Source organism: Electrophorus electricus, chromosome 7 (genome assembly GCF_041902795.1).
Source record: "Electrophorus electricus isolate QZ-2024a chromosome 7, ASM4190279v1, whole genome shotgun sequence".
Taxonomy (NCBI): Eukaryota; Metazoa; Chordata; class Actinopteri; order Gymnotiformes; family Gymnotidae; genus Electrophorus; species Electrophorus electricus.
This window is the reverse complement of record NC_137503.1, coordinates 31,793,466-31,812,989: the sequence shown is the minus strand read 5'-3', so window position 1 is coordinate 31,812,989 and position 19,524 is coordinate 31,793,466. Positions and strand designations below refer to the sequence as shown.

The 19,524-nt window shown below is 45.6% G+C and overlaps 3 protein-coding genes across 9 annotated transcripts in view; 2 read left to right on the top strand and 1 right to left on the bottom strand.

Moving 5' to 3' along the window:
• Positions 1–5,285: 5,285 nt before the first annotated feature.
• itpa (inosine triphosphatase (nucleoside triphosphate pyrophosphatase)) lies at positions 5,286–7,529 on the bottom strand. Its single transcript, XM_027026021.3, has 8 exons — positions 7,389–7,529; positions 7,179–7,236; positions 7,019–7,083; positions 6,867–6,940; positions 6,724–6,755; positions 6,512–6,624; positions 6,155–6,231; positions 5,286–5,526 (listed from the first exon to the last, which is right to left on the bottom strand). The coding sequence occupies exons 1-8, from the start codon at positions 7,449–7,451 to the stop codon at positions 5,397–5,399; spliced, it is 612 nt and encodes a 203-aa protein (XP_026881822.2). The 5' UTR covers positions 7,452–7,529; the 3' UTR covers positions 5,286–5,396.
• Positions 7,530–7,646: 117 nt separating this feature from the next.
• On the top strand, positions 7,647–11,570 carry mettl13 (methyltransferase 13, eEF1A lysine and N-terminal methyltransferase). Of its 2 annotated transcripts, none has more exons than XM_027026020.3 (8): positions 7,647–8,019; positions 8,178–8,922; positions 9,047–9,246; positions 9,713–9,902; positions 10,076–10,249; positions 10,446–10,658; positions 10,893–11,024; positions 11,203–11,570. In XM_027026020.3, the coding sequence occupies exons 1-8, from the start codon at positions 7,867–7,869 to the stop codon at positions 11,493–11,495; spliced, it is 2,100 nt and encodes a 699-aa protein (XP_026881821.3). In that variant the 5' UTR covers positions 7,647–7,866; the 3' UTR covers positions 11,496–11,570. The 2 variants fall into 2 exon arrangements, with proteins under 2 accessions (XP_026881821.3, XP_081574494.1); XM_081718368.1 differs by having other exon boundaries at positions 7,648–7,958.
• Positions 11,571–12,532: 962 nt separating this feature from the next.
• Positions 12,533–19,524, top strand: part of dnm3a (dynamin 3a) — a 32,657-nt gene continuing 25,665 nt past the window's right edge. Inside the window, exons 1-5 of one of the 6 annotated variants that reach the window (XM_027025996.3) lie at positions 12,533–12,624; positions 13,285–13,466; positions 18,616–18,689; positions 18,898–19,047; positions 19,315–19,518. In XM_027025996.3, coding sequence (XP_026881797.3) covers positions 13,306–13,466; positions 18,616–18,689; positions 18,898–19,047; positions 19,315–19,518 — 589 coding nt within the window. In that variant the 5' untranslated portion in view covers positions 12,533–12,624; positions 13,285–13,305. Of the gene's footprint in view, positions 12,625–12,695; positions 13,467–18,615; positions 18,690–18,897; positions 19,048–19,314; positions 19,519–19,524 lie in introns of those variants that run through there. The other 5 variants (XM_035523943.2, XM_035523942.2, XR_014124484.1 and 2 more) reach the window with 5 other exon arrangements.

Sequence of the window (19,524 nt, the reverse complement as noted above, 5' to 3'; positions counted from 1 at the left end):
AAGAGATTAGAAAGCAAACATCTGAAATAAACAAATCCTAATGATTTACAAAGAGTCGTGCTGTCATCACTGTCCATCTTGTCATATGATACCCAAAGATATAAAACAGAAACAAGCAAACCTTGCAGGTCTTTGGTGAAATGGTTTAGTGCCCAAGCCCGGAATATTTCCACATGCTAAACAAAAGGCTGATTACTAAAGCAGAAAGCCTTGAGAAAGCGTGCTCCTGGGAGAGAGAAATACTTGGCCAAGTGAAATGATGATGTTGCTTTATCATCAAAAAAAAAAAGCACATGATAAAACTGGAACCAGTCGGTTTTATCACCCAATGTCTTTATGGGCTGCCAGTACTCAATTTTAATGAACTATATTATAGAATAGTTTTAAATTGTAGAACTTTTATTTTACAACAGAATGTTTGCACTTTATGCAGCACACGTGCGCACACACACACACACACACACACACACACACACACACACACACACGTATGCACACACAGGGAGAGAGTGAGACTTCTAAAATAATTATTTTATATATATGTAGTTGGCTTGGTCCATTTTGACTATGAAAATGAAAGCCTTATCAAATAGCAAAGATAAACTACTATGTTTAAATGTCAGTAAAAACAGGAATGCTTCAGCTGGAGGTCTGTCAGTACTGTCTTCTTCTCACTCCTGAGGGACTTTTCGAAGAGCGATGGAAACAATGAAAGAACCATTAGTGAGGCTGTTGCAAGAGAGTCCAGTCCATCTTTGACGCTCTGCCTTGTTTCTTAATCATTTCATTTTGCTTGAATGACCAGTGAATTGTTCTTACAGCAAATGTAAATATAAAGAAAATCATCTTCTGACAGAGTTCATTTTAGCTTCTCAGTTGGTCTGTTCCTTCATTGCCATCAATGAAACCCTTAATAGTCTTCACTTATATTCTATGTGCTCTTTGAGCTTTAGGGTAATCCAAAGCCCCTTTGAGACTGTTTAAGTTGTGATTCAGGCTGGCTAGTAAAGATCACAACCTTGAGTCTTTCGTCACTGGATGGTGCTGAATTTGGACTTCTCTGATGATACAAGAAGACCTCCAGGGACAGACCTCCAGACCTCCCTGGAGGGAGAAGCAGGATGGAGGGGCAGGTATCCTGAGGTATGGCAAGTGTCCAGCTGGAGATTTGTACACTTCCTCCAAGATCTAGTTTTTTTGTTTGGGTTTTTTTGTGTTGCTTTTTTAAGGGGAGTAAGAGTACAGGTAGGGTAGCCGCTGCTGAGTGAAGGAAAGAGGATTGCAGGATTATAAACGACAGGAGCGAGGGATGCAGCACTGGAGGAAAAATGCCCCAGTAGGACTGATAAATCCCAGATGTGCCTCGCAAGGTCATTTATCACAGGCTTGCACATGCACATGCTTCCACTTTCTCTTGCACACATGCTGGTGAGATAGAACACACACACTTTAATCGGCACATGTTCATCTTCACAGAAACAAGTAGAAACGATGCGCTGCTGAGTAGATGCTGATAAGATTAACTTCTTCTCTGCTGCAAAAAAGATTACAGGAGAATGCTGTACAAAGAAAAAGATGTTGGTAAATCTACAAGTAAATTAGAATAACACTGTAATTAATAAAGCATCTATAACTAATATTTTCATTAGTTTTTCTTTAGATTTTATTTAGCATCATCATATATGTAAAATTTGTATTATATTTTTACTTTATTTTGTTTTACTATATGTCATTTAATCTGCATTACAATTAGTTTTATTCAGTGTATGACTTTTATTAATGCTTTTAATTTTTTTTTATATCATGCTTTTGTTTAACATTTTAAAATCTGCTAATTCCTGATTAAATTCCTTAAAATGCATTGGGTGATACTGTATATACATAAAATTCTTCTATATTAGTCAAATAAATAAAATAGATATCTTATAAAATAGATGTGTGTATGTGTGCATGTTCATGTCCAACAAGAGCAAGAGGAAAAAGGATGCTTGAGGAAGTGCTCTTTGGCTCCAGAACAACGGCAACTGGTGACTGGGCTTCCACAGCTCCCACACAAGGCGTCTCTGTTCACCTGTGATTCCTCCTGAGCTGAGGTCCCCATAGGTTAAAGGTTAAAGGGGCCTTGCAATCAAAAACCATCGGCAGCTTCGTGCCCACTCACACACGTCCCCCACTAACCCAGCACAAGTGGATACGCTGGACAGCTATGTGCCGTTCAGCCCGACAACAACCTGCCTGTATCCGCAGCGCCTCGCGGCTGGAGGTGCACAAGACTTATTTCATAAACAGGACAGGAACCCTGACCTCACAGGGGCACATCCCATGCAGCGTGAGAGGGTAATGAGGCCAAGCATGTGCTGACCAGCTGCTGACCACACCATTCCCAATACACCCCACCAAACAACAACACTTTCAAAGTAAATGATTATTACAGACAGCAAATCCACATATGAATGTTTGATGTTTGTAGTGAAAGATCAAAGTCAATATTAAGCCTACTACAATGTCCCTCTCAGAGAAAAAAAACAAATAATGTTACACACAGCACAGTTCCTCTTTTCCAGTTAACATAGCACATAACAGATTTTCTTCACCAAAAACCACAGGGACTTGAAATGTTCCCTGGAACACTACAGCAGCTGGCCAGGTGTTCCACCAGACACCTTGGGTGTAATAACAACCTTTTAAACTGGATTCTGGGCCCACATTCCGCGCCTTGCTGAGTGGGCGTACAGTTTAGTGCATTATTGCAGACCGACCCCTGGGTGATTATAGATGATATGATTATAGATCACCTTTTCACCCCTGAAACCACATACAGAGCTTCCCTTTAATGAGTTTTAGGGGTTTTAAAGGTGCTCTTAAAGGAGCTCTTAAAGGACATGGTCATGGTGTATATGGAGGTAAGATTACGAAGTGTATCGATCAGATACATAGCACATTTTAGCATACCTTATGTACTTTAATAGCTGATGCTGTTGAACAAAAAGTCTGAAAGATGCCGTTAAATATAGATGATCAAAATGTGTTTTGGAAATTTGTGGACATACTGCACATTAAAGAATATAATCTTACTATATCAGTAGAGAGACCTTTTTAGAGTGAAATATATCCAAAAACTGGGTGCATGGTAAAAGTAAAATCAAGCTGCGTATAGAGCTATTTGTTCTCTAGCTGCCTGGAAAACTATTTACATGTGACAGGATGTTTTCTTATAACCAGAGTATTGCAGGCATCCAACAGGAACACGTTGTGTACCCATGAGCATTACCACGGGATGAAAAGGCTGGGAATGTTGTTATGTCTAATTGAGGGATAAGGGGGAAGGAGGTGGTCAGTCTACAGGAGCTGCGAAATGCTGGGAACACTGGCAACGCTAGGCCCCTGAGTTCTGTCCACTGGCCAGTGTTGTTGTTTGAGTTCCCGTCTCATTACGTGGATGCCCAGCCCGTAAACCTGAATTGGCCGGTTTCAGACTCTTTCCGTCCGCAGAAGTCTTATCAAACAGCTTCTTTCTCTTCTTATGCTGGGCAGCCCTTTAGTAAGCCCAGGCTTTTAATCAATGTTTGTAACTTCATAAAATGCTGCAGTGGTGCACAGTGCATCTGGTCTCTGAATGAACAGTTAAAAAGAGCAAACTGGAATGATCAGTTTAACAGGAGGTTTACAATATTGGGAAATAGTGAAAACAATGAAGCTGTTCTGGAAACTGTCTTCTGCAGTACTGAGTCATGGCAACAAGTGTCCCCCACAGTACTGAGTCATGGCAACATGTGTCCCTCGCAGTACTGAGTCATGGCAACATGTGTCCCCCGCAGTACTGAGTCATAGCAACATGTGTCCCCCACAGTACTGAGTCATGGCAACATGTGTCCCCCACAGTACTGAGTCATGGCAACATGTGTCCCTCGCAGTACTGAGTCATGGCAACATGTGTCCCCCACAGTACTGAGTCATGGCAACATGTGTCCCTCGCAGTACTGAGTCATGGCAACATGTGTCCCCCGCAGTACTGAGTCATAGCAACATGTGTCCCCCGCAGTACTGAGTCATGGCAACAAGTGTCCCCCGCAGTACTGAGTCATGGCAACAAGTGTCCCCCGCAGTACTGAGTCATGGCAACAAGTGTCCCTCGCAGTACTGAGTCATGGCAACAAGTGTCCTCCCCAGTACTGAGTCATGGCAACAAATTTCCTCTGCAGCACTGAGTCACGGCAACAAGTGTCTGCAGTAGAGTCATGGCAACAAGTGTTGATCATGCAGTTTTGGGGGAGACTACTTAATGTAAAAAAGAAAGACCCAACATGAAGGATTACATATACATATAACACGATGTAGACACATTGTGAAATTCTGGAAATTCATATAAACACCCCTGTCTGTTAGTCAGGGGTGTAAGGAAATATTTGAGATACGTTCTCACGAACGATTAGCTACAAGGAGCAGGGGCAATGCCCTTTTTAAAATAAAAGTTTGGAGGCCTGTCAGAGCATTTGCTTTCTAATCTCATAAATATCAAAAGGTCAAGATTCCTTAGAGTGGAAAATTCAGTTAGTATGCAAATTACAGAAAAGAGTCTGATGAAGTGAACGGTAATAGAGGGCGATGTATGGTAGCCATGTAGAATGTGGATGTTATTATTTTTACTTCTTCTTTTGTACATAAAATATGGGAACTGCCTTTCACTTATGTAATGTTCTGAAAACCGATAAACAAAAATCACTGACATTGCATGCAAATACTCAAATACTGCCAAGTGAGTTATTTAAGAACAAAAGTGATTTGAAAATCGAATAACTATTTGTCTTAATATTCCACGTAAGAAAACGTAGGCCTACAAATGACTCTAGGGCACCTTGACTCCTTGGCTGTCTGTCATAAGGCAGACAATAGTGGCCTTCTTTAAAGGAGACTGGGTTTGAAATCTAAATGTGCCTACTGCTTTCTGAATTATCTGCCTCTGTGTGCATGTGTTACCACTGCGAGTCTCTCTGTCACTAGGAGAGAGAGAGAGAGAGAGAGAGAGAGAGAGAGAGAGAGAGAGAGAGAGAGAGAGAGAGAGAGAGAGAGAGAGAGAGAAGTAAAAACATTCACTGAGTGTTATCCGCAGTGATGAACGCGAGCGGCGGATCACATGGCTGTAAGGGCGCGTGCTCGCGTTTTGGGCTCACGTGAACAAACACCGCAGCAAAGGTTCGCGCGCCTGCAAATAATTCTCGCTACATCAATAAACTGTAGAATCTCATCTCAAAGACATATCGGAGAAAATACGAACAACTGCAATGTAGCACGTTACACATTTATTTAAATGTAAAAGTTAACGGAGGGTTAAACCCTGTGACGGCCGCTGAGGTTGAGAGCTGCAGTGAAGGTCGGACAAACTGCATTCTAATTGATTAGTCGCCGCGTTTTGTCCGTTTTGCCTCTGCCGCAGAGTGAAGTTGAGAGAAGTGCTCTGACAAAGCAGCGAGGGCCCGATATCGGTGGGAGATTGTGTTCTTCACATCTTTAGGCAGCTCCGCATACCTACCCAGACAATGAAAATCAAAAATGAGTAAAACAATTACAGGTATTAACGAAATAGTCATCGACTGAACATCACATTGGCCTGTATTCTATTGAGTAAACACCGCAAAACTGGTAATAAGTGATCAGTTGCAGTCACAAAGATCACAACGCAGTCACAAAATTAAACTAGAAATCTTTCTTACGCCTGAAAACGAGGATACGTTCACTAAAATGATCCACCGGAATCATTCAATAATAATAATAATGACAATAATTAGATCTAGTTCTATAGATATCCATCCATCGGTCCTCACGGCACATACAGATATATTATTCAGGTCAGTGACGTTGGAATGAGGGTTCATATTTGCCATATAATTTATATTATTAACTTTGTTCAACTGTTCATGAACCACTACGATCAGAGTCATAATCATCTGTAAGGTTTACTCAACAAAAGATTATTCCTTATTCTTTTCAATTAACATTTTTTAACTTTTCTTTAAAGAGCATGACGAACAGGGAAACGGCGCAAGCCTTTTTTTTTTTTTTTTTTTAATATGAAGCGTCACTGAAGTCACTTATGAAGATTAAGGCTGCCATCTAGTGGAGAAATGCGGGGGGGAAAGAAGCCCAAATCACTCACGTTTTATCGTAGCCATCGGGCTGGAAACAAGGGTCCCATCCAAAGTCCCTTGGGCCCCTGGGTTCTACAATGCGTCCCTAAATAACAGAAAAATTCTCTGCCTGTTATAAATGCACACACTCATTTGTAACACGCCTGTTATAGCCTGTTCATACGATTTACAAAGGCTGCATTACTCATGTATGTTGTTCTAAATCGCAACTTTGAGCAACCCAGAGTCAGGGTATATTGTGATATACGTGATGCTAAGTGTTTTCTGTGCAGTCTTCTCCTGATGTATTACGCGCACTCAGCATGTTTGTGTACTGCAGCGGTATTACAGTCAAGCAGTGCCGTGCGTGTCCAGCGTGCGCTGACCTCCGTGATTCCTCTGAAGAGCTGCACAGGCTCTCGCTCACCAGCACAGAAAGCAAACGTGCACAGAGCCCAAGCAGATTTGTCCTCAAAGCCTGACAGAAGCCTGTACAGTCCTGACAACAACGAAGACACAACGTGATCCACGCAAGTCATGGTCTCGCACTCTCTGCACATTTACAAGCATGCTTTAACAAGCAAAGAGAAGTTCTTACCTTCAGGCTTCAGTTTATCCAAAAACCATTTACTAAGAGATACGAACAACAGTGTTCGATCAAAACCTGTAGTTTGTTATTAGCAAGTCAGTCATAATGTAATAATAAAGTGAACTAAAGGTAAAATTCAGGTTGTTGCCTACATGTATGGTCCTGGAAGCCCTCCTAATGCCCTGAAACACAGGCAGGTGTCCTCCACAATCACCGGCCCCTCTACCTTTACAAGAGAACCAGCAAATGTTTCAAATGTATTTCAGCACAGAAAGCATTAAGAAATACAGCGTAGATGACAAACCTGCTTTGCTGCCTCCTGACACTTTTGTATGGAGATGTCGTCAGGTTCACCTTGGTATTCAGGCACTGGAAACCCGTTCAGCCAAAATAAACGCAATACAAACACAAAACCACGTAAACACACGTAGGGTAGGTAGCTGGCTAATGGAGCCCATACTCACAATCGATCTTCTTGGAAACAAGTTTGTAGGGAAATCTGTCACCCAAGATCTGCACAACCTGTTCACTCAGAAAGCAGTACAGCACCATTTAGTCTAGTTCGCACTGCAGACCACCTGTTCGGAATATTTACATGCCATTTCTTTTAGATGTCCTAATATTAATGTAAAGCGAGGAAGCTGGAAACGCTGCCTTAACATTTCTACTCTCACCTCTTCTAATTTCTTTGCGTTTCCAGTGACAAACACAACGGATCTCCCTGCCGGTAGTGCCATCCTTCCTCACCGTTTCGTCCCCTCGCCGGACTACTGAAACATCCGGTCTGCGACGCAGGCTCGACCAATAGGGTGAATGAGCCCGAACTTTTGACCAATTAACGAACTGTTAAAATGTTCGGCCCTCTTCATCTGTCCAATCACTGCTTGCATTGTCTACGGTCCCGTCCGTCACGGAAATTCGTCCGAGTAGATACCCCCGAACATGTGGGAAAGCGTTTTTAACCTGTTTATGACAGAACATAACGTACAAATTCATGATTTGGAAGTCCGGCAGTTAATCGCTTCGGAGGAAATTATTAGTTGGCAGTCTAACTAGAGCTAATGTAGTGCATGTGGAAGGCAAGCAAGCAGCATCTAGATCATCGAGATATAAAATCTGAATACAGCAGTAAATACAAACAAGCCCGCACGAATGAGTCTGTTGCCCAGAACCGCCGATGAGTTCAGCTCGGCGGACTACTGGGAACGTTTCTTCCGCAAACGCGGAGAAAAAGCTTTCGAATGGTATGGGGACTATAACTCACTCTGCGGCGTGCTTCATAAATATATCAAGCCCCGGGAGAAGGTATTTAGTTAATTCTTCTGATTGACCTTTTCATTAAACAGTTATTCTATTTATTATTGGAGAAAAGCATGTCCAATCAGACGTTAAGGCTGTCACATAGGATGTCTGGATATCTACAGCATTGCTAAGGAAAGACTAATTTGCCTTTTGTGTGTCAGGTTTTGGTAGTGGGCTGCGGCAACTCAGAGCTGAGCGAGCAGCTGTATGATGTCGGCTACCGTCACTTAACCAACATTGACATCAGCGAGACAGTTGTGTCTCAGATGAGCCAGCGAAACGCGCGACGCCGGCCGGACCTCACCTTCCAGCAGGTGGACGCCACCCAGATGTGCTACGAGAGCGGCAGCTACCAGGCTGCTCTGGACAAGGGCACCTTGGATGCCATGGCTTCTGAGGAGGAGGGCACCCTGGCGAGCCGCATGCTGGCAGAGGTGGGCAGGGTTTTGGCGGCGGGGGGTCGCTACGTCTGCGTGACCCTAGCCCAGGAGGATGTGATCAGGCTGGCTGTTGAGCATTTCGCTGGGGCCGGCTGGGCCGTGCGGATCCACTGCCTGAACCAGCGCGGCGGGGACGCCGACCCTTCGGCATTTGCCCTGCCCATCTTTGTTCTTGTCTGCACCAAGTTCCGTCAGCCACCCCCTTTTGCAGTGCTGGAGATGTGCCAGGGGGAGGATGGCGCCCCCAGCAGGTTGGCGACGGTCCCCGAGCTGCTGGCGCGGGTGAAGGAACGGCAGGCGTATGCCCTCATGCTCCAGAAGATGAGGGGTGGCACAGACGCTAGCAGTACGCCATCCCTCACACTGTGTCACGCGTCCATGGGCCATGCCCGATACACGCTCACGGTCCAGGACAGTCCGCCTTCTGCCAAGGTGCCCCCTGCCAACCACTTTGCCATCTTCATTGGTAAGTAATTAGTATGCGCTCTTCGGGCCTTCACATTGCTCGAAATAGCCCCTTTTCATCCGTTCATGTTGTGTAGTTTCACCCATTCATGTGTTGATGTCGATCACGCGCTTGAAATCTGCAGTTCCTCAGGGTCATGAGTCCGATTGGCTGTACGGCTCTGCCGAGGGGCGCGCTCAGCTTGCCTCCGGTGCCAAGTTCCGCCGCCTGATCGTCGTGGCGATGCACCGGGACCAGGAATATGCAGACATGGCAGCGGTGCAGGCCGAACTCTCTCCCATGGTGATGGAGCTGGCTCCACCTGGAATGCCACCCAATCAACAGGTAGACGAGCAGGAATGTTTCAGTGTTACATATGTTACAGTTCCTCTATATAAATGGTAGATTGTAACACAGTTGTAGTAACACAGTTGTAGCCAATTGTAACATTTGTAAGAAGGAAGTATAATCAGGCAAATCACTGCCAAGCTGCCATTGTTGGGCCCCTGAGTGAGGCCCTTAACCCTCAACTGCTCAAGTTATACTCAGTCGTAATTGTAAGTCAGCTAAATGCCATGAATTTAAATTTAAATGTAAGTTTGGCATTAAAATGTGGCTCACTGTATCTGAATGGTCTTCCATGCTTTACTGCATCTTAAAGCTGTGGACATCATGTTAATCTTAATCAGTGAAATGTAGTTTATTTGGTTGTTGGGTACATCAAGCCTGTCTGTTTCCTCCTTTCTCTGGCTTTCCCCTTTTATTTCTTGCTGACCCTTGCTGACCCCTGTCCCACTGTGTCCTGTTTCAGGTGCCATTCTTGTCTGTAGGAGGTGACCTGGGCTGGAGGGAGGTGGTTGCTCGAGGGGTCAGTGGCCTAACGGGGGAGTACTCTGTGGAGGATGTCCGAGGAGAGGACAGCCATCTCTACCGCAGGCTGGTCTTTATGAACAACACCCAGCTGGTGCAGTCTGAAAGCCGCCTTCAGTCCTCTGCCGCGGGTGAGACTTGTGGCCGGTGTAGGTCCAGTGACGGAGCATTCAGAGATGGTTGCAGTGTTACGCTACATCAGGGAATAAACGGTTTTGCACGAATTGTGCTGACTCTTAATACTTAAGGTGGAAGTTTGTGAGGTTTCTGTATTTTTTGGATGACCTTTTTCCTTCTTTTCCAGCCTCTACTGCTCATAAAAAGAGAAGCAAGAAGAAACCCAAACCCTCTGCTTCTGATGCTTCTGCATGCAGGGTCAAAGGTCAGAGTGTAGACAGAGGCTTTCTCTGCTGTACTCACCACGAGGTGATGGTCGCAGGCCTTTCTCTGCTGGGGACAGAGGTGATCAGTGATAGAGGTATGCCTTCCACAATCCCTGTCCGGTCGGATCACTGCTGGGCTTTGGCTTGAACTGAAGCCGTGAAGCTGGAATGGTCTAGCTGTTCAAGTTCATGAAGTCTGTGGCATGAACATGTCATCAGTACCTTTTCTGCAGTAATATTAAGGCAGTATGGTTGACCTAAATGTTTATGTGGCTTTCAACTGCTGAACAGACGTGCTGGTGTCTGTGTTGGTGGTGGGGCTCGGTGGGGGAGGCCTGCCACAGTTCGTGCGGGACTTTGTGCCTGGAGCACAGGTGGAGGTGGTGGAGCTGGACCCAGCCGTCCTGGACGTGGCGAAGACTTGGTTTGGGCTGCAGACAGACGACAGACTGAAGGTCGTTCTGGGAGACGGTCTGGAGCATATCAGGGCCCTGCAGAGCCAGGGTGAGGGCCAGTTTCCACACACATGTGTAGTTCATATGACTTTAGACTCCTGCATTGCCTTATATTTGTCTAGATTTACTTAAAACAGCTCTGCCTAATTGCTATTTAAACGATAAAGGAATGATAGGACCTTTTTAGGCTGCGTTGTGTTCTTAAAAATGCTTGTGGTAGGTTGCCAAGCAGCCCCGCCCAAATCCTCTCATTCACGCCGTTCCTTCTGCACCCTATTTATAGGGGGACATTCCTATGATGTCATCATGTTCGATGTTGACAGCAAGGACCCCACTCTGGGCATGAGCTGCCCACCGCCTGCCTTTGTTGAAACATCCCTACTGGAAAAAGTCTGCAAACTGTTAACCCCTCGAGGTACAGCGGGTAGCCTTTCAAGTTTCATGCAGAGCTTGTATAATAATTCATCACTACTGCATAATACTTCCATTGTGTTACCGTGTGGTGTGTGCCTCACAGTGATGATTGCTCAACATCTCTCCTCTCTCTCTCTCTCTCTCTCTGTTTTTCCTTCATTTCTCCATCCCTCACCCAGGAGTGTTTATGTTGAACCTGGTGTGCCGTGACTCCGTGCTGAGGAAGTCGGTGCTGGAGCGCTTACACACTGTCTTCTCCACCGTGTTCTCTCGGCCTATCGAGGGCGAAGTCAACGAGGTGCTGCTGTGCTCCAGGGCTGGAGGTCAAGGAGACAAAAGCTCTGCTGTCCCAAAAGAGCTGCCACAGGCTGCCAAGAGCCTACAGGGGGCACTACAGAAGCAGTGTCACACTGCCCTCGGCAACCCCCAAATAGACATTTCTGCGATGCTAAAGGACCTGCGGGTAGCTTGAACAGCTTCTCTGTGTGTGTGATGAAGATGATGAGATGGATGGAAATTGAAACATAAAAAAGTGCATAGAGAACTGGACACGCGAGTGGCTACTTTATTCAGAAGTGTTTCCATTAAAATTGAAATCAGCTCAGTGGTCAGGCTGATGAAAACCACAGTATGTTTTTTGGTTGTCAGAGTGGTAAACAAAAATTGTTTGTTTACAACTGGGTCTGTCATTTTTTTTTTGTTTCACAATTTTTAAAGACTGTAGTTTTAAAAAGAGACAGAGGAAGGTGGTTAAGGTTCATAAAGTAAAAGTCCTGCTCAGGATTGTGCTAATTAGATCAAGCAGTAAAATAATTGAAAACAACTGTGTGATACAAATCGATGGCAGGACTTTTATATCTCTGGTTCTCTGCATGTTGAGACACACATTGTGTTCTTTTTAAAAACAGTAAGCAGTGTTGTTGCATTTACCTGCACCTGACCACAGTGTACACACCTAGGCATAGCACTGGGAAACTCTGTCCAACATACCCATTGCAGAAAAGAAAGCTCTATCAACAGACTGCCTTCCACCTAACAACAAGTCCCCTTTTCTATTTAGCATATTAGTGGGATTTAATATTGTTATTTTTTCTATAAACTTTACTTAAACCTGCATGGAGATATTGATACTGACCCTTTAAATATTTGATCGAGTATGCTATAATGAAATTAATATCTTTAGGCTACTTTAAAAAGATAATTCGACATGTATAGCTAGCTCTATTCATAAAATTCAAAATATTCATTCAGCTTTACACAGGGTCCTATTACATACATGAGTGGAACTTAAAATAGTAAACGTTTAAAATAGTAAACGTTTGATGTCTTACTTTATTTTAATATTTGAGCAAAATAATAATATATAATAAAAATAATCATTGCACAGCGGTTGCATATATTACAGAGTTACATTTTAAAAAGCTCTTCAACTTTCAGCGACTGTAATGAGTTCAGCCAGAAACAGCAGCAGGGTTATTTTTACTCTCCCAGTCGGGCGGGTCTCCCAGTGCCGCTCCGCTCCTGGCAAACCTCAGAAGACTTTTGGAGACCTATAGCTGGGCCATATCCACATGCATATGTCAGATTGATTAAAGAAAAATGTAAGAATCATGATTCGGGAATCGTAACTATCAACCGATATTTTCCCTCGAGGAGTGGCGGCTGGTGGCCCGTGCGCATGCGTCTGTCCAGCCCGTGCGCTGTCAGTAGCTGGGCGTGAGTGAAGCTCGAGCGCTGGACCGAGCGGGACCAGTATAAGGTGTCGGACTGGAAACTCACCGCCGACTGGTTGCGTTTGACGCCTTGCTGTTGTGAAAACGGTTGCGGACGCAAATACGGGCAGGTTGGGGCTGAGGGACCGCTGAGTTCTGGTCCGGGCGTCCAGACGACGGTCAGGACAGGCGTTTATACGCGAGGACCTGTTAACGGTTTTACGGTGACGGTTACGGTGGACGTTAGGGACGTTAGCTAGTTACACCGATAATCTGACCGATAAAACCGACAAGATTGGACTGCTGGCTGGGGTAGCCAACCGGACACCAGCTCTCTTCCCAGTCAGTGATTTAAAACAGCGTGCCAGAACTTAGATAATCAATGAGTTTCGAAATATTGAACTGCCAATTTATTGTTTATCTCGTTGCCTTTTTTTGTAAAGTTTTTTTTTGTAAAGTTTTACGTTACAAACTGGACGGTTGGTCAGAAGGAGGGAGCGTTAGTTGGACAGTAACCTAACGCAGAGCCTTGAACTTGTTTGTCCACAGCATCCCAGCTGCTCTGTAACCATGGGTAACCGGGGGATGGAGGAGCTCATCCCTTTGGTCAACCGCCTGCAGGATGCCTTCAGCGCCGTCGGGCAGAACTGCAACCTGGACCTCCCGCAGATCGCAGTCGTCGGCGGTCAAAGCGCAGGGAAGAGTTCGGTTCTGGAGAACTTTGTTGGCAGGTACCAGACCATATGTGGTGGTTTTGACATGTTTTATATGATAACTGCGAAGGAGAGCGTAACCTTTGGAACTGCTGTTAATTGCGGTCAGACATGTACAGAATGTAGTTAAATCCACTGTATGGGATCTGCATGCGCCTGGCGCTCGTTCAGCCCCGTCAAACCCCTGTTAGGGCTGCAGGCAGTATGACTGAGGTGAGCTAGAAGAGGCTCTTTCCCCCTCTAATAACACAGTGAGTGAGTGCTGTGGGTCTTTTATTTGAGATGAGTGAGCATGGACATATCCAGTGCAAACAGATGATGTATTGTGTGTGTGTGTGTGTGGGGGGGGTGGGGGTGGGGGGGGGGGGGTCAGGTGATTTAGATTATGAAAGTGAGCACCTTTTCTGATTATTGTTATACTGTTTGTGGTTTTGAAAAATTACACCATATTGCTTTGCTTCAAGGAGCGATCAAGGGACTGTGAGGAAAATGATCTGTTGCCAAACGTGTTTCCTTGTCAAAGACTTTAGGTCCATCCGCAGGAAGTTGCAGGAACTTGTTAGCGAACGCCAAGCAGCCCATTGTTTGGTCACACGTGGGTTGGTGAAGCAGAACTGTAGCTTCGTGGAGCTACCCTGTCTGTACCACCAGGTGTAGAAGCAGCAGTGCTATCAGTTTCTCTTGAGCTGTACATGCTGGCCACAGTGCTGTGACCCAAAGTGTCAGATATGTTTGTGGGCACGCTGTTACCTGTCTGCTGAGTGGTAGTGGTGCATGATGCGTTGAACATTCAGTCATCACCAAGAGAAATTACATCGCGTTGTTCTTCTCTGACATATCGTTGATATCTTCAGTACTTCTAAAACACTGACCAACTTTCTTTAGAAGTGGAACCACTGTTGAAAACTGTTTCTTTTTTCAAATCCAAAAAAACCTAAATGTCACAATATTTTTCAAGTATTCTGACAATGGTATTGTAATATTTTGTTTCTGATGATATATTTTTGCCATATTGCCAACCCCTTACCAGTAGTAGTTTCTTCATTCCTTAAAAAAACGAATGAAGCAGCACAGTCTTTGCGAATACAACGCTAAATGAACATATTTTTGTTAAGAAAGACCGCCAGCTCTTTTAAGGTAGCACTGTAATATCCCCTATGTAATCTGTTGCTTTATAGCCACTGACTGCTGGCCGTGCTGTCCTGCGGCCCTTCAGACACGACATAATCATTTCAGAATCACTGGAAAGCAGTTTTGTGCTAAACACAGTTGTGAAACAGACAGCTGACACAGTTAGTAGAGCAAGTGTAGTGATGGTGACCTGGAAAAGCCTGCAGCCAAGCTTGGAGGTCATTCTGAAGCTCTATGTGTGCAAGCAGAATCAAGAGCAACTGTCTCATCTCACTGGTTTGTAGCTGGTGTGGATGCTGTGTGGTAAATATGAACTTAATGCATCAAAGTCCGCAGCGTTACGCTGTTTTTAAACAGGAACGTGCGCGTGCCTGATTTTTAGTAATTAGGGAGCTAACGTTAATAAATGAAAGTCTTGAGGAACTGCATTTCTGTACTGAACGCGGTTGGAGTAGAGGATGAGATGACACATTGAGTGGATTGTGTGGAGTGTGGAGTGTGGAGCAGATCCGATGACCCATATAGCCATAAGAAACAGGGCCACTGGAAGCCTTCCTTTAAAGGTGCCTTCTCCCCTCTGCAGCAGTAACTGAATTATAGCCTTATAGTTTGCAAAGCTGCATTTACACAGATTCCAAAGCTGCAGTCTCTGCAGAGGTGTGAGGGAGTGAGAATCCCATCAGGTTGCTGGTGCAACAATTTCTAGTAAGAGTTTTGATATTGCTGTTCAGTTTTGGCTGAGCACACGGTCAGAATCTAGTGGAAGAAAAGTGTGGTGGTGAAATGGAACTGTGGGATGTCTCGAGGTTAGTACCGCCTGACCAAAAACGCTTGCTGTTTAGAGCAGCATTAGGAGAGAGAAAACACTGCATGTAGCCATAGCGAGGAAAGATAAACAGTGTGAAAAGCAGCACCCCGGGCCATCTGAGGTTGCGCTCGGCTGCCAGGGTGTGGGGAAGGTATTGTGCTCGGGTAGGCCTGCGGATATCAGATGGTTGACTGGAGGAGATGGTGAGCACATAAGGAGAGTAGAGAAGGACAAGACTGCCGAGGGGAGAAGAAGGTTGGGGATGGAGGGAGGGAGGGAGGGAGGGAGGGAGAGAGAGAGAGAGAGAGAGAGAGAGAGAGAGAGAGAGAGAGAATGAGATTTTCAAATTAAAAGGGTGGTCCTATTAGACCAATCTTAGAATGAGGATGCTGAAATGATGCAACAGCATTGTGGTTGTGTGTGTGTGTATATTGAGAGCAGACATATCAGAATCAGTTTCTCTTTGTACAGGTGTCAACCTGCTCTATATACTTTACATAAACTATACATAAACATAAAGGCAAGTATGAAACAGCAGCAAGTAAAAGTTTGTGCAGTCTGAGATAAGCGCAGATGAGCCTTGTTATGGGGTACTGAGGTACATATATATAGCAGAAACTGAGCACCAATGTAAATATAGATGTGAAAGTAAACATTTTTGTAGAATGTGTATATTGCAACAAATTAAAAGTACATAAGTGCACTGACTCCAGTAGAAGGAGAAGGGTGCTCTTTCAGAAAGATTACGTTTCTGTCACGACAGGCCACACTCCGGGCATCCCTGTTTCCACGATTTCCCTGTCGTGTCTGTTTTCCTCTACTACCTTGTTGTTCCATTTCTTAGTTTCATTTTCTCTGCGCCTGACATCGCTTTTACCTGTTGCTCTTGTCCAGTCCTTGTTTTGGTTTCGTTCTGTTCCACCCCCTGGTCTGTATCCCCGCCTGTAATTATGTTCACCTGTGTCTGGTTTATTTAAACAGTCCTGGTTATCTAAGCCCTGGGTTTTGTCTTCCAGTTTGTCGGTTATTTTGGTTTGTGTAGTCATGTTTAGATCGGTTTTCGCTATCACTGTCGTCGCCCTTGTTTTGCCGTTTGCTTAGTTCGTTTCTTACTTTGCTTCAGTGTTTTCCCCGTATCTCTGTTTGTTAGCGTCCCTTCTTTTGATTCCCTTACTCATTAAAATACCTCCTGCATTTGCATTCTGCCTCTCGTTTTGTCCCTGCAGTAAACGTTACAGGTATGCGATATGCAGTGGTTGTGTAGATTACAGATTATGTGCTAAAGTGGACAACAGCCTTTTAAATCTGAGGGCTGCGAGAGGGGTCCTTGTTTAGGAGGTAGACGGCCTGGGGATAGCAGCCGTGAAGGTGGCAGGTGGTCCAAGTCTTGGTCTCCGCTCTGATGAAAGAGTGACTGGGGTGTGAGGGGTGAACCGTGATCTTCCCTGCCCTCTTCCTCGTGGGTCTCCGAAGCCAGCGCGCCACGTTTTTCCCCGTCACCTCGCACCGTTCCTTGGAGCTCGCGCTTGGTCTGAGAAGACGCAGAGCCGAACGGGACGGAGGTGGAGGACGTGAAGGCGGACTCTGTCGTGGCAGCGTAGAACTGGTCCAGTAGTGCTGGAGGCCTCCAGCACTACAAGCCCTGCTGGGCCTACTTCATCGCCGCTGTGCCGTGTCTCTCCCGATCGAGATCTTGCTGATTGGCAGTATGGATGTATATGGGGCATAAGTGGAAAAGAGAGGGGTACATTGGCCTCAACGGGAGCTTTGTTCACAGCCAGAGCTCGAGGTCGGACGGAAGTGATGGAAATGAATAGACTTTAGGCTAAGAATAAGACGCATTGTTGCGGAGAAATGTGAGCATCGAGCTATCTGGCGCAAAGCGAAAGAAAACATCAGGATTCCGAATGCTGACGTGTGTGCCGGTACGTCCTCGATAATCCGACTCACATTCCCCTTGGCCCAGCTCTGTCTACTTTAGGAGGTGCTCTGATTTTCCTCGGAGCTGGCGGAGCTCTTATCCGCGCGCCGGCCTCTGTCTGTCTCGCCTCCTCCTCTCTCTGAGTGCACGTAACTGGGCCTGCTCCTCAGGGACCTCCCCCAATGTCTCCCCCTCAGTGTTGACTGAAGTTCCTAAATAAGCTTCACACACACACACACACACCCTGTTTCCTGCTTAATCAGCCGGATCCTGGCGCTTGGGCCCGGCTCTCCCCTCCACGCCTGCCCTGGGGCTTCATCTACCGCCTGACCAGCTCATCGAAGACGTGCGGGTAACGTTCGCTCACTTGTCCTGTGAACTCGTGGGTTCTTTTTTCTTTATGCTAATTCATTTTATGCAAACTCACTTTATGCTAATTCAGTTTCAGAAGTCATGCCTTCACCTCTGATAGAGCCATGGCACACGTGATATGGGTCATTAGGTCATTCTAAGGTCATTAGGTGTCCCCCCCCGCCCCGCCTCGCTCTTTTGTTCCTGACTATTCTTATTCAATAAATTCATGGTTTGAATTGCACAACAGCTTACATTACATTATTAAATTACATTAAATATCATTCTTATCTGTCTTTAAAATGGCATGACATAAAGCTGTTGTTGACATGAAGTGCATACACGTTGTGCCCACACCCTGATTGTCGGTGATAAACAGCAGACAACTTTGATTTACTGGTTACTGGAGCGAGACAAACATGGTATAAGTAGCCTCATTATGCCCTTAGGTTGTATGTTGCTTCATTCTGCCTCCTGTCAGGGGCTGTGGGCCTTTTGAAATGTCAATAATGGTCCTCCTCCTCTCCCACATGGATCTTCTGGTTCTTCCAGTGACAGCATTACGCATCTGGACTTCAACACAAATTAAGAAATTTGTGGGTCTCATAATTCAGATAATCTCACCTCTGGTTACTGAAGATGAATTTCTGTATAAATCCTGCTAATAGCTGGTAAATCTGGACCTTGCTCTGCCTGCGCGTCCACACTGGGCTCACAGACCGCCGTCACGCTGGGTGAAAATCCGTCCTGGGAGGGGTGTAATGTGTGTCAGCATGTGGGGAGTGAGAGTTTCACCATCCAGGCTTTAACTGAGTCACCTGGTGAACTTTCTGGATGTGTCTCACAATGCTGGCATTGTGCCATGCTCTGTGTGTGTGTGTGTGCGCGTGCGTGCAGGCATGCATGCGTGCCCTTGCTGTTTAGCTACAAGGACTTTTTTTCCTCTCTTTTTCAAGGGATTTCTTACCTAGAGGTTCAGGGATCGTGACACGAAGGCCACTGGTGTTGCAGCTCATTAGCGACACCTCAGGTCAGTAACGCACACACACTCACTGACCACTGGAGGGCAGTGTCTCCCATTGAATCTTCTGTAATGTTGCCCCACAGAAAGACCTACGGTTGAGTATGAAAATGTCTTCCTCAGTGTGAGGAATGCTCTGAAATGTTTCCTTGTTTCTGCCCCGTGTCTCGCACACTCTTTCTCGTCCAATCTTTTTGTCCTCTCCTCCCTGCCATAGAATACGGGGAGTTCCTGCACCGTAAAGGGAAGAAGTTCACCGACTTTGATGAGGTTCGGCGTGAGATCGAAACAGAGACAGACAGAGTGACGGGAGGCAATAAAAGCATCTCCTCTGTTCCCATCAACCTGCGCGTTTATTCTCCCAACGGTATCACCGTCTCCAGTTTTTCCCTGATGAATGCTATGCATTTCTATATGTAAACATTTCTCAAGTTTTAGCTACTGGATAAGCCACTCTGCCAATCCAGTCACCACAAGGTCATTAACCAAAATTGTACTAAATATAAATGGTGCACACCTTCATTGAAAATACCTTCCTCTCTTTCACTCTTCTGTTCTTCCACTTTCGCTCTCTCTAACCTTCACTCCGATTCGCTCTTGCTTTCTCTTTTTGCATCCTCTCTCTGCCTCCCAGTGCTGAATCTGACTCTGATAGACCTCCCGGGCATCACCAAGGTGCCAGTGGGGGACCAGCCACCAGACATCGAGTACCAGATCAGAGACATGATAATGCAGTTCATCTGCCAGGAGAACTGCCTCATCCTGGCTGTCACCCCAGCCAACATGGACCTGGCCAACTCGGACGCCCTCAAGCTGGCCAAAGACGTGGACCCACAGGGTGAGT

What these genes read in the sequence shown, in the direction of transcription:
- itpa (XM_027026021.3), bottom strand. Translation starts at nt 7,451, where the DNA reads ATGGCACTACCGGCAGGGAGATCCGTTGTGTTTGTCACTGGAAACGCA. An exon ending in GGATAAACTGAAGCCTGAAG is followed by an intron (nt 6,625 to 6,723) that starts GTAAGAACTTCT and finishes CGTTGTTGTCAG; the next exon opens with GACTGTACAGGCTTCTGTCA. An exon ending in TCTTCAGAGGAATCACGGAG is followed by an intron (nt 6,232 to 6,511) that starts GTCAGCGCACGC and finishes TCTGTTATTTAG; the next exon opens with GGACGCATTGTAGAACCCAG.
- mettl13 (XM_027026020.3), top strand. Translation starts at nt 7,867, where the DNA reads ATGAGTCTGTTGCCCAGAACCGCCGATGAGTTCAGCTCGGCGGACTAC. An exon ending in GAATGCCACCCAATCAACAG is followed by an intron (nt 9,247 to 9,712) that starts GTAGACGAGCAG and finishes GTCCTGTTTCAG; the next exon opens with GTGCCATTCTTGTCTGTAGG. An exon ending in CAAACTGTTAACCCCTCGAG is followed by an intron (nt 11,025 to 11,202) that starts GTACAGCGGGTA and finishes TCCCTCACCCAG; the next exon opens with GAGTGTTTATGTTGAACCTG.